At 45.8% G+C, this 16,228-nt stretch overlaps 1 protein-coding gene across 1 annotated transcript in view; it reads right to left on the reverse strand.

Annotated features, from left to right (window-relative positions):
- Positions 1-16,228, reverse strand: part of ATP8A2 (ATPase phospholipid transporting 8A2) — a 979,867-nt gene that overhangs the window by 875,406 nt on the left and 88,233 nt on the right. The window contains exon 2 of the mRNA XM_082246766.1: positions 7,500-7,644. Within this exon, the coding sequence (XP_082102892.1) occupies positions 7,500-7,644 (145 nt within the window). The remainder of the gene's footprint in view (positions 1-7,499; positions 7,645-16,228) is intronic.

Genomic DNA, 16,228 nt, shown 5'->3' on the forward strand with positions numbered 1-16,228 from the left:
CCCTAGGAGGACAATCACACTAAGCAGCGCTGTTATCCTAGGAGGACAATCACACTAAGCAGCACTGTTAACCTAGGAGGACAATCACACTAAGCAGCGCTGTTACCTTAGTAGGACAATCACACTAAGCAACGCTGTTATCCTAGGAGGACAATCACACTAAGCAGCGCTGTTACCTTAGTAGGACAATCACACTAAGCAACACTGTTACCCTAGGAGGACAATCACACTAAGCAGCGCTGTTATCCTAGGGGGACAATCACACTAAGCAGCGCTGTTATACTAGAAGGACAATCACACTAAGCAGCGCTGTTATACTAGGTGGACAATCACACTAAGCAGCACTGTTACCCTAGTAGGACAATCACACTAAGCAGCGCTGTTATACTAGGAGGACAATCACACTAAGCAGCGCTGTCACCTAGTAGGACAATCACACTAAGCAGCGCTGTTACCATAGGAGGACAATCACACTAAGCAGCACTGTTACCCTAGGAGGACAATCACACTAAGCAGCACTGTTACCCTAGGAGGACAATCACACTAAGCAGCGCTGTTATCCTAGGAGGACAATCACACTAAGCAGCGCTATTATCCTAGGAGGACAATCACACTAAGCAGCGCTATTATCCTAGGAGGACAATCACACTAAGCAGCACTGTTACCCTAGGAGGAAAATCACACTAAGCAGCGCTGTTATACTAGGAGGACAATCACACTAAGCAGCGCTGTTATCCTAGGAGGACAATCACACTAAGCAGCGCTGTTATCCTAGGAGGACAATCACACTAAGCAGCACTGTTACCCTAGGAGGACAATCACACTAAGCAACGCTGATACCCTAGGAGGACAATCACACTATGCAGCACTGTTATCCTAGGAGGACAATCACACCAAGCAGCGCTGTTACCCTAGGAGAACAATCACACTAAGCAGCGCTATTATCCTAGGAGGACAATCACACTAAGCAGCGCTATTATCCTAGGAGGACAATCACACTAAGCAGCGCTGTTACCCTAGGAGGACAATCACACTAAGCAGCGCTGTTACCTTAGGAGGACAATCACACTAAGCAGCACTGTTATCCTAGGAGGACAATCACACTAAGCAACACTGTTACCCTAGGAGGACAATCACACTAAGCAGCGCTGTTATCCTAGGGGGACAATCACACTAAGCAGCGCTGTTACCTTAGTAGGACAATCACACTAAGCAACGCTGTTATCCTAGGAGGACAATCACACTAAGCAGCGCTGTTACCTTAGTAGGACAATCACACTAAGCAACACTGTTACCCTAGGAGGACAATCACACTAAGCAGCGCTGTTACCCTAGGAGGACAATCACACTAAGCAGCGCTGTTATCCTAGGAGGACAATCACACTAAGCAGCGCTGTTATCCTAGGAGGACAATCACACTAAGCAGCGCTATTATCCTAGGAGGACAATCACACTAAGCAACGCTGTTATCCTAGGAGGACAATCACACTAAGCAGCGCTGTTACCTTAGTAGGACAATCACATTAAGCAACGCTGATACCCTAGGAGGACAATCACACTAAGCAGCACTGTTACCCTAGGAGGACAATCACATTAAGCAGCGCTGTTATACTAGGAGGACAATCACACTAAGCAGCGCTGTTATCCTAGGAGGACAATCACACTAAGCAGCGCTGTTATCCTAGGAGGACAATCACACTAAGCAGCACTGTTACCCTAGGAGGACAATCACACTAAGCAACGCTGATACCCTAGGAGGACAATCACACTATGCAGCACTGTTATCCTAGGAGGACAATCACACTAAGCAGCGCTGTTACCCTAGGAGAACAATCACACTAAGCAGCGCTATTATCCTAGGAGGACAATCACACTAAGCAGCGCTATTATCCTAGGAGGACAATCACACTAAGCAGCGCTGTTACCCTAGGAGGACAATCACACTAAGCAGCGCTGTTACCTTAGGAGGACAATCACACTAAGCAGCACTGTTATCCTAGGAGGACAATCACACTAAGCAACACTGTTACCCTAGGAGGACAATCACACTAAGCAGCGCTGTTATCCTAGGGGGACAATCACACTAAGCAGCGCTGTTATACTAGAAGGACAATCACACTAAGCAGCGCTGTTATACTAGGTGGACAATCACACTAAGCAGCACTGTTACCCTAGTAGGACAATCACACTAAGCAGCGCTGTTATACTAGGAGGACAATCACACTAAGCAGCGCTGTCACCTAGTAGGACAATCACACTAAGCAGCGCTGTTACCATAGGAGGACAATCACACTAAGCAGCACTGTTACCCTAGGAGGACAATCACACTAAGCAGCACTGTTACCCTAGGAGGACAATCACACTAAGCAGCACTGTTACCCTAGGAGGACAATCACACTAAGCAGCGCTGTTATCCTAGGAGGACAATCACACTAAGCAGCACTGTTAACCTAGGAGGACAATCACACTAAGCAGCGCTGTTATCCTAGGAGGACAATCACACTAAGCAGCACTGTTACCATAGGAGGACAATCACACTAAGCAGCGCTGTTACCATAGGAGGACAATCACACTAAGTAGCGCTGTTATCCTAGGAGGACAATCACACTAAGCAGCGCTGTTACCATAGGAGGACAATCACACTAAGCAGCACTGTTACCATAGGAGGACAATCACACTAAGCAGCACTGTTACCATAGGAGGACAATCACACTAAGCAGCGCTGTTACCATAGGAGGACAATCACACTAAGCAGCGCTGTTACCATAGGAGGACAATCACACTAAGTAGCGCTGTTATCCTAGGAGGACAATCACACTAAGCAGCACTGTTACCATAGGAGGACAATCACACTAAGCAGCGCTGTTACCCTAGGAGGACAATCACACTAAGCAACGCTGTTACCCTAGGAGGACAATCACACTAAGCAACGCTTTTTCCCCTAGGAGGACAATCACACTAAGCAGCGCTGTTACCATAGGAGGATAATCACACTAAGCAGCGCTGTTACCCTAGGAGGACAATCACACTAAGCAACGCTGTTACCCTAGGAGGACAATCACACTAAGCAACACTTTTTCCCCTAGGAGGACAATCACACTAAGCAGCGCTGTTACCATAGGAGGATAATCACACTAAGCAGCGCTGTTACCCTAGGAGGACAATCACACTAAGCAGCACTGTTACCCTAGGAGGACAATCACACTAAGCAGCACTGTCACCCTAGGAGGACAATCACACTAAGCAGCGCTGTTATACTAGGAGGACAATCACACTAAGCAGCGCTGTTACCCTAGGAGGACAATCACACTAAGCAGCGCTGTTACCCTAGGAGGACAATCACACTAAGCAACGCTGTTACCCTAGGAGGACAATCACACTAAGCAGCATTGTGACCCCAGGATGTAGAGCTGCACGATTAATCGTAAAAATATTGTGATCTCAATTCTACCCAACCACGATCTCAATCCAGCATGTCAATGATTCTTCATTAAAAAAAACAAAAAACAAGAGAGCACACTGCATACTGTGTCATCCATGCACTGACATCAGAGCCGTCTTACTGAGCAGCCCCACCCCCTGATTTGCACAGATACACACACAGCGTGGTGCTAGATAGGTGTGTGAGGGCAGCTGCAGGCTTGGAGGATTGGAAATTGGCGAGTCCACAGTCCAAACGGCTGTATGTGGTGGCTGCTGTTTATGACTGTCTTATCAATTAGTTTACAACGCTTCAACTGCATTGTATCAACAATGTATCTAAGTGCAATCTAAGTGCAATATTTATTCTTTGTTTGAAACCCCACATTCAACTTGACAAATGTATACATATCATATGTCTGTCCCTCATCTCTCCTATTCTGAGTCTATGACTGCAAAACACTGTCACTCCTCTGAAAAACAATACACACACATATTGCTTTTCAGAGGGGTTTGACAGGGGAACGTTTTTTTGAATGTAATGGTATTTTTTTTAAATCTTACATTACATTTTTTTCATTACAATTCTTTTCTTTTGATTGAAGCAAAGAGTATTGTGGCTTATTTTATTGCCATCTTGTTTGATGACCTAATGTTCAGGGGTTGTAAATCTTTGAAATAAAAAAGTTCTTCAGAATCCTGAGAGAATCGTGATCTTTATTCTAAGCAAAATGAAAATTGTGATTCTCATTTTTTTCCAGAATCGTGCAGCTCTACTTGGATGACAATCATACTGAGCAGCATTGTTACCCTAGGGTGACAAGATGACAACCATATTGAATAGCATTGTTACCCTAGGGTGACAACCATATTAAATATCATTGTTACCCTAGGGTAGCAACCATACTGGGCAGAGTTGTTACAATGGGATAACAATCACACTGAGCAGCACTGTTACCATTGGATGACAATCGTACTGAGCAGTATTGTTAACCTAGGAGGACACTGAGTAGCATTGTCACTGTAGAATAAAAACCATACTGTGGAGCATTGTTACCCTAGGGTACAACCATACTGAGCAGCATTGTTACCCTAGGAGGACAATCACACTGAGTAGCATTGTCACTGTAGGAGGACAACTGTACTGAGCAGCACTATTACCCTAGGATGACAACCATACTGAGCAGCATTGTTACCCTAGGATGACAATCACACTGACTGAGCAGCACTGTTACCCTGGGATGACAATCATACTGAGCAGCATTGCTATCCTAGAGTGACAATCATACTGTGGAGCATTGTTACCCTAAGAGGACAATCACACTAAGTAGAATTGTCACTGTAGGAGGACAACTATACTGAGCAGCACTATTACCCTATGATGACAACCATACTGGGCAGCATTGTTACTCTAGGGTGACAATCATACTGTGCAGCATTGTTACCCTAGGATGACAACCATACTGAGCAGCATTGTTACCCTAGGATGACAATCACACTGAGCAGCATTGTTACCCTAGGGTACAACCATACTGAGCAGCATTGTTACCCTAGGAGGACAATCACACTGAGTAGCATTGTCACTGTAGGAGGACAACTGTACTGAGCAGCACTATTACCCTATGATGACAACAATACTGGGCAGCATTGTTACTCTAGGGTGACAATCATACTGTGCAACATTGTTATCCTAGGATGACAACCATACTGAGCAGCATTGTTACCCTAGGATGACAATCACACTGAGCAGCACTGTTACCCTGGGATGACAACCATACTGAGCAGCATTGTTATCCTAGAGTGACAATCATACTGAGCAGCATTGTTATCCTAGAGTGACAATCATACTGAGCAGCATTGTTACCCTAGGATGACAACCATACTGAGCAGCACTGTTACCCTAGGATGACAATCACACTGAGCAGCATTGTTACCCTAGGACAGTGATGGGGAACCTTGACACCCCAGATGTTTTGGAACTACATTTCCCATGATACTCATGCACTCTGCAATGTAGTTAAGGATCAAGGGAAATATAGTTCCAGATCATCTGGAGTGCCAAGGTTCCCCATCACTGCCCTAGGATGACAATCACACTGAGCGGCTATGTTAACCTAGGATGACAATCACACTGAGCAGCACTCTTACCCTAGGATGACAATCATATTGAGTAGCATTGTTACTGTAGGAGGACAACTATACTGAGCAGCACTATTACCCTAGGATGACAACCATACTGAACAGCGTTGTTACCATAAGATGACAATCACACTAAGCAGCATTATTACCCTAGGATGACAATCATACTGAGCAGCATTGTTATCCTAGAGTGACCATCATACTGTGGAGCATTGTTATCCAAGGGTGGCAACCATACTGGGCAGCGTTGTTACCCTAGGATGACAATCACACTGAGCAGCACTGTTACCCTGGGATGACAACCATACTGAGCAGCATTGTTATCCTAGAGTGACAATCATACTGAGCAGCATTGTTATCCTAGAGTGACAATCATACTGAGCAGCATTGTTACCCTAGGATGACAACCATACTGAGCAGCACTGTTACCCTAGGATGACAATCACACTGAGCAGCATTGTTACCCTAGGACAGTGATGGGGAACCTTGACACCCCAGATGTTTTGGAACTACATTTCCCATGATACTCATGCACTCTGCAATGTAGTTAAGGATCAAGGTAAATATAGTTCCAGATCATCTGGAGTGCCAAGGTTCCCCATCACTGCCCTAGGATGACAATCACACTGAGCAGCTTTGTTAACCTAGGATGACAATCACACTGAGCAGCACTCTTACCCTAGGATGACAATCATACTGAGTAGCATTGTTACTGTAGGAGGACAACTATACTGAGCAGCACTATTACCCTAGGATGACAACCATACTGAACAGCGTTGTTACCATAAGATGACAATCACACTAAGCAGCATTATTACCCTAGGATGACAATCATACTGAGCAGCATTGTTATCCTAGAGTGACCATCATACTGTGGAGCATTGTTATCCAAGGGTGGCAACCATACTGGGCAGCGTTGTTACCAAAGGATGACAATCACACTAAGCAGCATTGTTACCCTTGGGTGACTGAGCAGCACTGTTACCCTAGGACAGTGATGGGGAACCTTGGCACCCCAGTTGTTTTGGAACTACATTTCCCATGATGCTCAACTACACTGCAGAATGCATGAGCATCATGGGAAATGTAGTTCCAAAACATCAGGGGTGCCAAGGTTCACCATCACTGGCCTAGGATGACAATCACACTGAGCAGTACTGTCACCCTAGGATGACAATCACACTGAGCAGTACTGTCACCCTAGGATGACAATCACACTGAGCAGTACTGTTACCATAGGGAGAGAAAGTGTGTTGGGACTGCATAACACCTCCCTTTAATCTCCATAACAGGGGGAGGTGTTTTGTAGTCTGCAGAGATAGCAGGGAACCATAATAACTGATAACAGTCCAGAGGAAGGGAGTACAAAAAAGGACCAGATCAAAAGATATCTGGATGGATGAACATAACATAATTATTTTTAAATAAATAAATAAAAAACACTTTCGTGGCATGTTTACCAGCCGAAAAGGGAGCCAGCAGGAGAAATGTATTGGTGGAGTTTACAATCTGCAATCTATGACATATTTGTATGGAATACCACTCTGTGTACAAATACATTCTACTTTGTTTTCCCTATTTAGTGACATTGTTTCCTTCTAGACAGGGATGTTTGTAGAACAGGAATAACAGTCAGCTCATGATGGGTAATGAGGATTGTATAGAATAGATTACAATATAAATGTAACCGCTACTAATGACAACTTGCATCATTGTGTGTATATAATGATTCTATGTAGTCTGTGTACCATTGAGGAAACATGAATGGGGTGATTGGTGTTCATGCTGCACAGCACACTTCTTCTGATAAGTAGATCTGGTTGTCAGGTGTCATCCAGGAGAAGTTGGTGTGATTGTGTGTGACTCTGCTCTAAGTCATCCTGAGTCTCTGTCCTGCAGTGTCCCCCCCATAGATGGGTGTCCCCCGCGGTGTCACTCACCTGACCCGGTTATCCCTGAACTTGCAGGTCTGGGTCTGGTTGATGAGGATGATTCTGGCTGCAGCCTCCGCCTGGTCAGCACTGGACGTGGCCCCGGACATCTCATCGTCCGCCTTCTTGTATCCCGAGGAGGAGTAGACCGGACCTGTATACAGAGGACACAGCGATCAGGAGGGGCTCATATAGGGCGATGTACGGAGGAGGGGCCCGACACACCGAATCACCACCGATCTGACAGATGCCCGGCCGGGAGGGGGAGGAGAGAGGAGGAGGAAGAGGGGGGGGGGAGAGATCCAGGAAGATAGACTCTGCACATGTCACACTGATACTACTGATGCCGGGAGAAGCCATCCAATCTCAGCAAAGGGTACCTGTCACCTTTACACTGCCCCTGTCACCAGTCATCACTGTCATCAGTCATCACTGTCACCCATTACCTCTGCCACCAATCATCACTGTCACCAATCACCTCTCCCACCGGTCATCACTGTCACCAATCACCTCTGCCACCAGTCATCACTGTCACCAATCACCTCTGCCACCAGTCATCACTGTCACCAATCACCTCTGCCACCAATCACCTCTGCCACCAATCATCACTGTCACCAATCACCTCTGCCACCAATCATCACTGTCACCAATCACCTCTGCCACCAATCATCACTGTCACCAATCACCTCTGCCACCAATCATCACTGCCACCAGTTACCACTGCCACCAGTCATCACTGTCACCAATCACCTCTCCTACCAGTCATCACTTTCACCAATCACCTCTGCCACCAGTCAACACTGTCACCAATCACCTCTCCCACCAGTCATCACTGTCACCAATCACCTCTGCCACCAATCATCACTGTCACCAATCACCTCTGCCACCAGTCATCACTGTCACCAATCAACTCTCCCACCAATCATGACTGTCACCAATCACCTCTGCCACCGGTCATCACTGTCACCAATCACCTCTCCCACCAGTCATCACTGCCACCAATCACCACTGTCACCAGTCACCTCTGCCACCAGTCATCACTGTCACCAGTCACCTCTGCCACCAATCATCACTGCCACCAGTTACCATTGCCACCAGTCATCACTGTCACCAATCACCTCTCCTACCAGTCATCACTGTCACCAATCACCTCTGCCAACAGTCAGCACTGTCACCAATCATCTCTGGCACCAGTCATCACTGTCACCAATCACCTCTGCCATTAGTCATCACTGTCACCAATCACCTCTGGCACCAGTCATCACTGTCACCCATTACCTCTGCCACCAATCATCACTGTCACCAATCACCTCTCCCACCAGTCATCACTGTCACCAATCACCTCTGCCACCAATCATCACTGTCACCAATCACCTCTGCCACCAGTCATCACTGTCACCAATCAACTCTCCCACCAATCATGACTGTCACCAATCACCTCTGCCACCGGTCATCACTGTCACCAATCACCTCTCCCACCAGTCATCACTGCCACCAATCACCACTGTCACCAGTCACCTCTGCCACCAGTCATCACTGTCACCAGTCACCTCTGCCACCAATCATCACTGCCACCAGTTACCATTGCCACCAGTCATCACTGTCACCAATCACCTCTCCTACCAGTCATCACTGTCACCAATCACCTCTGCCAACAGTCAGCACTGTCACCAATCATCTCTGGCACCAGTCATCACTGTCACCAATCACCTCTGCCATTAGTCATCACTGTCACCAATCACCTCTGGCACCAGTCATCACTGTCACCAATCACCTCTGCCACCAGTCATCACTGTCACCAGTCATCACTGCCACCAATCACCACTGTCACCAATCACCTCTGCCACCAGTCATCACTGTCATCAGTCACCTCTGCCACCAATCATCGCTGCCACCAATCAATCGCTGCCACCAGTTACCACTGCCACCAGTCATCGCTGTCACCAATCACCTCTGCCACCAATCATCACTGTCACCAATCACCTCTCACACCAGTCATCACTGTCACCAATCACCTCTCCCACCAGTCATCGCTGTCACCAATCACCTTTGCCACCAGTCATCACTATCACCAATCACCTCTCCCACCAGTCATCACTGTCACCAATCATCTCTGCCAACAGTCATCACTGTCACCAAGCATCCCTGGCAGTGGCACCAGTCATCACTGTCACCAATCACCTCTGCCACCAGTCATCACTGTCACCAGTCATCACTGTCACCAATCACCTCTGACACCAATCATCACTGTCACCAATCACCTCTGCCACCAGTCATCACTGTCACCAATTACCTCTGCCACCAGTCATCACTGCCACCAATCACCACTGTCACCAGTCACCTCTGCCACCAATCACCTCTACCACCAGTCATCACTGTCACCAGTCACCTCTGCCACCAGTTACCACTGCCACCAGTCATCACTGTCACCAATCACCTCTCCCACCAGTCATCACTGTCACCAATCATCTCTGCCAACAGTCATCACGGTCACCAATCATCTCTGGCACCAGTCACCACTGTCACCAATCACCTCTGCCCACAGTCATCACTGTCACTAATCATCTCTGGCACCAGTCATCACTGTCACCAATCACCTCTGCCACCAGTCATCACTGTCACCAATCACCTCTGCCAACAGTCATCACTGTCACCAATAATCTCTGGCACCAGTCATCACTGTCACCAGTCACCTCTGCCACCAGTCATCACTGTCACCAATCACCTCTGCCACCAGTCATCACTGCCACCAATCACCTCTGCCACCATTCATCACTGTCACCAGTCATCACTGTCACCAATCACCTCTGACACCAGTCATCACTGTCACCAATCACCTCTGCCACCAGTCATCACTGTCACCAGTCATCACTGTCACCAATCACCACTGTCACCAGTCCCCTCTGCCACCAGTTACCACTGCCACCAGTCATCACTGTCACCAATTACCTCTGCCACCAATCATCACTGTCATCAATCACCTCTCCCACCAATCATCACTGTCACCAGTCCCCTCTGCCACCAGTTACCACTGCCACCAGTCATCACTGTCACCAATTACCTCTGCCACCAATCATCACTGTCACCAATCACCTCTGCAACCAGTTATTACTGTCACCAGTCACCTCTGCCACCAGTTATCACTGTCACCAGTCACCTCTGCCACCAATCATCACTGCCACCAGTTATCACTACCACCAGTTACCACTACCACCAGTCAACAGATTTCCGACTGAATACATAGATTTCAAGACTCTCTGTCACCTTATCAAAGATTTTCAGATCTTATCATCTCAAAGATCCCCAGTACCACTTGTCATATCAAAGATTTCTAGATTCTACTTGTCATATCAAAGATTTCTAGATTCTACTTGTCATATCAAAGATTTCCAGAATGTAATTGCCATATCAAAAGATTTCTAGATTCTACTTTTATTATATCAAAGATTTTAAGATCCCACTTGTCATATCCAGGGCCAGATTTTTATCTCGGAAGCCTATATGCAGAGAATTCTGAACCGCATACCCCACCCCCAGCCATCATATCAAAGATTTCTAGATTCTAATTGTCATATCAAGGATTTCTAGATTCTAATTGTCATATCAAGGATTTCTAGATTCTAATTGTCATATCAAGGATTTCTAGATTCTAATTGTCATATCAAGGATTTCTAGATTCGACTTGTCATCATATCTAAGATTTCTTGATTCTACTTGTCATCATATCAAAGATTTCTAGATTCTACTTGTCATCATATCAAATATTTCCAGATTCTAATTGTCATATCAAAGATTTTCAGATCCCACTTGTCATATCCAGGGCAGGATTTTTCATCTCAGGAGCCTATAGGCAGAGAATTCGCTCGTGAAATGGCGACATACTTCAGTACCCCATATTTTCTATAGGCGATGTTTTAAAAGCCCCCTATAGGTATGAGTTTAGTGCTACGGAGGAGGTCTTGTGCTAGAATTATTGCTCTCACTCTGGCGTGTGCAGCGATATGTAATGTGTATTGCAAATGCAATCAATGTTTTCACGTGTAGGTGCCCCCAACATGTGCATTTACATTCATACGTAACTAATTTTTTTGCAAAATAAAACATTTTTTTTGTTTACTTAACTTTTTTTTTTTATCACATATCGGGGACAACAAGTCCTCTATGTGATGATTTTTAGGTGACAGGTTCCCTTTATTGAGACATACAGGATCTAAATAAAAACCCTGTATGTCTCCTCTGGACTCCACTAAATATATTGCAATGCAGATCGCATCGCAATACAACCCTTCCTGGCTGTGCTAGCTGGGAAAATTAACAGGGTGACCCCGAAGGGACAACATACACGTTGCTTTCTGGGTCACCAACAAGAAGGGGAGGAGATCGGATGTGTCCGCTGTTCTCCTTCCCCTCCACCCACCGGCACCTGTCATGTCGGTCCTGGGCCCGCAGACAGGCAAGCGGAGCCCGGAATATATGGCGGGGGTGTTGGTACCAGGGGTGTGTGGATGCAATCGGACGGCAGCGCAGCCGCCCATATACTTTCACCTGACAAGCAAGAGTCTGCCTGTCAGTTTTATACACAATTCCCATGACTGCAAGCACCAGATTGTGTATGAAACCTCCGCTGTCAGGTCCGTATGACGTATGGACCAGGCAGTGAAAGGGTCAAAAAAAAAAAATGAGGAAGAAAAAGAAAAAAAACTCACACTGAAGGGCGCCCCTCTAGGAAGGGCATCTGTAGGCACATGCCTGTTGTGCCTAGTGAAAAATCCGACCCTGGTCATATCAAAGACTTCTAGATTTCACATATCATGATAAAGATGTCATCATATCAAAGTTTTTTAGATTCTAATCGTAATCATATCAAAGATTGCAAAATTCCACTTATCATATCAAAGATTTCCAGATTTTACTTGTCATCATATCAAAGAAGCCAGTGCAACAGTACACAGATGCTTATTGCTGGCTATGGGTTACAAGGCCTTTCTAATAGGGATAGACCGATTATCGGCAAGGCCGATATGCATTTTCCCCGATATATATCGGTATCGGCCCCGGAACTGGCCGATATTGCTGATATTTTTGTGACATCATTCTGCCTTCTTAGGCGACCTCCCTCGCCTTGGACAGCCTCGTCTTGAGTCGGGACTAGTCTTGCGGGAGTGTATCACAGCCATACACCCACCCACAGCAGCCCGGTGCCAGCTAGCCACCCACATCCATAGGCCCTGTACCAGCCAGCCAGCCACAGGCACTGTACCAGTGAGCCAGCCAGCCATCCACATGCCCTGTACCTGCCAGCCACAGGCACTGTACCAGCCAGCCACCCACAGGCCCTGTACCAGCCAGCCACCCACCGCCCCTGTGCCAGCTACCCACCCACCACAGGGTGCCAGACAGCCAGTCACCCACCACAGGGTGCCAGACAGACAGCCACCCACAGACAGGGTGCCAGACAGCCAGACACCCACAGGCCCTGTATCAGCCAGCCACAGGCACTGTACCAGCCACCCACCCACAGGCCCAGTACCATCCATCTACCTACCACAGGGTGCCAGCCAGCCACCCACCCACCACAGGGTGCCAGCCAGCCACCCACCACAGGGTGCCAGCCAGCCACTCACCACAGGGTGCCAGCCAGCCATGCACCGCAGGGTGCCAGCCAGCCATCCACCACAGGGTGCCAGCCAGCCATCCACCACAGGGTGCCAGCCAGCCACCCACCACAGGGTGCCAGCAAGCCAGCCATTAAGCAATAAAGAAAAATTAACATGTTCAGTACCAGATTTGTTTCAAAAATTGTCTTTATTTTTCAAAACTTTAAATGTACAAAATATCGGCCCATATCAGCCGATACCAATATGTTGTGACCAAAATATCGGTATCGGCCCTGAAAAAAACGTATCGGTCTATCCCTACTTTCTAATACACAGCCCTGTTTACATGTATCTGGATGTTTTTAAAGATGACCTAATTATGGACATTGCACCCTAGGCACCATTGCATACTAAACTGTAACATGCATACAGCAGATACAGCTTCAGATTTTCCTCTGACTCTAGTAGAAGTACAACAGACTAAGCTGATAGAAAAAAAATATTTGCCAGTAATCTAGAGTTCTGGTAACATCGTCTCCTCTTCTTTATGAATAAGGCTCACCAGTCACCATACACATTACAATCTGACCATATAATCTCTTTACCATCAAATATTTGATGTCTATACACACTTTGATAAATGATCGTTTTCTAATCAATCCCTTCTGATCCATAGTCAACAAACCCATTCTATCGATATTTCACACATGTGGAAGTGGATTTTAATTGATAGTTAAGGGTAACTCCACTTTCGTGGGAAAAAAAAAAAAGCAAATAAAGAAAAAATAATATAGCGTATACAATTGCGACACATATTGTAAGTGAATGTTATTAAAAGTTACTTTTCCTTTTCTTTTTTTCATACAAACAACTTTTATTATCGTAAAGGTCATAATTCAGTATAATTACAGTGCCTTGCAAAAGTATTCAGCCCCCTTGAACTTTGCGACCTTTTGCCACATTTCAGGCTTCAAACATAAAGATATAAAACTGTAATTTTTTGTGAAGAATCAACAAGTGGGACACAATCATGAAGTGGAACGAAATTTATTGGATATTTCAAACTTTGTTAACAAATAAAAAACTGAAAAATATGGCGTGCAAAATTATTCAGCCCCTTTACTTTCAGTGCAGCAAACTCTCTCCAGAAGTTCAGTGAGGATCTCTGAATGATCCAGTGTTGACCTAAATGACTAATGATGATAAATAGAATCCACCTGTGTGTAATCAAGTCTTAGTATAAATGCACCTGCACTGTGATAGTCTCAGAGGTCCGTTTAAAGCGCAGAGAGCATCATGAAGAACAAGGAACACACCGGGCAGGTCCGAGATACTGTTGTGGAGAAGTTTAAAGCCGGATTTGGATACAAAATACATACTCATACAAGGAGAAGACTGATCAGAGATGCAGCCAAGAGGCCCATGATCACTCTGGATGAACTGCAGAGATCTACAGCTGAGGTGGGAGACTCTGTCCATAGGACAACAATCAGTCGTATACTGCACAAATCTGGCCTTTATGGAAGAGTGGCAAGAAGAAAGCCATTTCTTAAAGATATCCATGAAACGTGTTGTTTAATGTTTGCCACAAGCCACCTGGGAGACACACCAAACATGTGGAAGAAGGTGCTCTGGTCAGATGAAACCAAAATCAAACTTTTTGGCAACAATGCAAAACGTTATGTTTGGCGTAAAAGCAACACAGTTCATCACCCTGAACACACCATCCCCACTGTCAAACATGGTGGTGGCAGCATCATGGTTTGGGCCTGCTTTTCTTCAGCAGGGACAGGGAAGATGGTTCAAATTGATGGGAAGATGGATGGAGCCAAATACAGGACCATTCTGGAAGAAAACCTGATGGAGTCTGCAAAAGACCTGAGACTGGGACGGAGATTTGTCTTCCAACAAGACAATGATCCAAAACATAAAGCAAAATCTACAATGGAATGGTTCACAAATAAACATATCCAGGTGTTAGAATGGCCAAGTCAAAGTCCAGACCTGAATCCAATCGAGAATCTGTGGAAAGAACTGAAAACTGCCAACCTCACTGAGCTCGAGCTGTTTTGCAAGGAGGAATAGGCAAAAGGTGGCGCTACAAAGTATTAACTTAAGGGGGCGTAATAATTTTGAACGCCCAATTTTTCAGTTTTTTATTTGTTAAAAAAGTTTGAAATATCCAATAAATTTTGTTCCACTTCATGATTGTGTCCCACTTGTTGTTGATTCTTCACAAAAAATTACAGTTTTATATCTTTATGTTTGAAGCCTGAAATGTGGCAAAAGGTCGCAAAGTTCAAGGGGGCCGAATATTTTCACAAGGCAATGTATATAGAGAAAACTTAGGTATTAAAGATATTCAATAAATGTACCCATATTGGTGGAAACAGATACAATAAAAATGTTAACAATACAAAAGGAAAATATATATTTTCAATAAAAATGTATGATTACAATATAGTATTCTCTCAATAATAAAACCTGAAGTGAGAAATTATTGTAATTTAGTAAGTTTATTACTTTTCCCTTTCAATCTGCAGTAATCTGTAATTTTCTGAAAATGCAATGCAATATGGCTACCTGGAGTTGTTCTGTACACAGAATGTATACTGACCACACCCCAGAAACATAATTTCCTGCTTGTGTGATTGGCTGACTGATTTCCTAGAAGTCTGTACTAAGATTTAAGTCAGATTTCTGGCATCTCCTGCAACAAAAATATCATTTCTGTTGTGACAATTCCAGTAGGAACACGTCTAAAGGTATGCAGGCATGTAGCTTTCCTCAGTGCTCTGCATGTGCACAGCTGATTGATACTTATAAAACCACTCCCCTTAACCACTTGCCGACCGCCGACTATTTACTGCGGCGGTCAGCCCCTCACAGGCAAAGCGACGTAGGTCTACGTCGCTAGCCTGTGAGGCTTCTAGGGAGGTCCCGCGTGCTGCCGAAGGCGAGCTCCCGCGCGGTCACGGACCCCCCCCCCCCCCCGGCGCGTGTGCCCGGAGGACCGATGTCCGCCGGGCACTCGCGATCGTCCGTTACACCGAAGAAAGGCAGGCGGCTGAGGTATACAAAGCCGCCTGTCATTCTTCCCTGTGTAAGAATGGAGATCAGACGGTTCTACTATGTAGGACC

This window comes from Pelophylax lessonae, assembly GCF_965119305.1.
Source record: "Pelophylax lessonae genome assembly, chromosome: 2".
Lineage (NCBI taxonomy): Eukaryota > Metazoa > Chordata > Amphibia > Anura > Ranidae > Pelophylax > Pelophylax lessonae.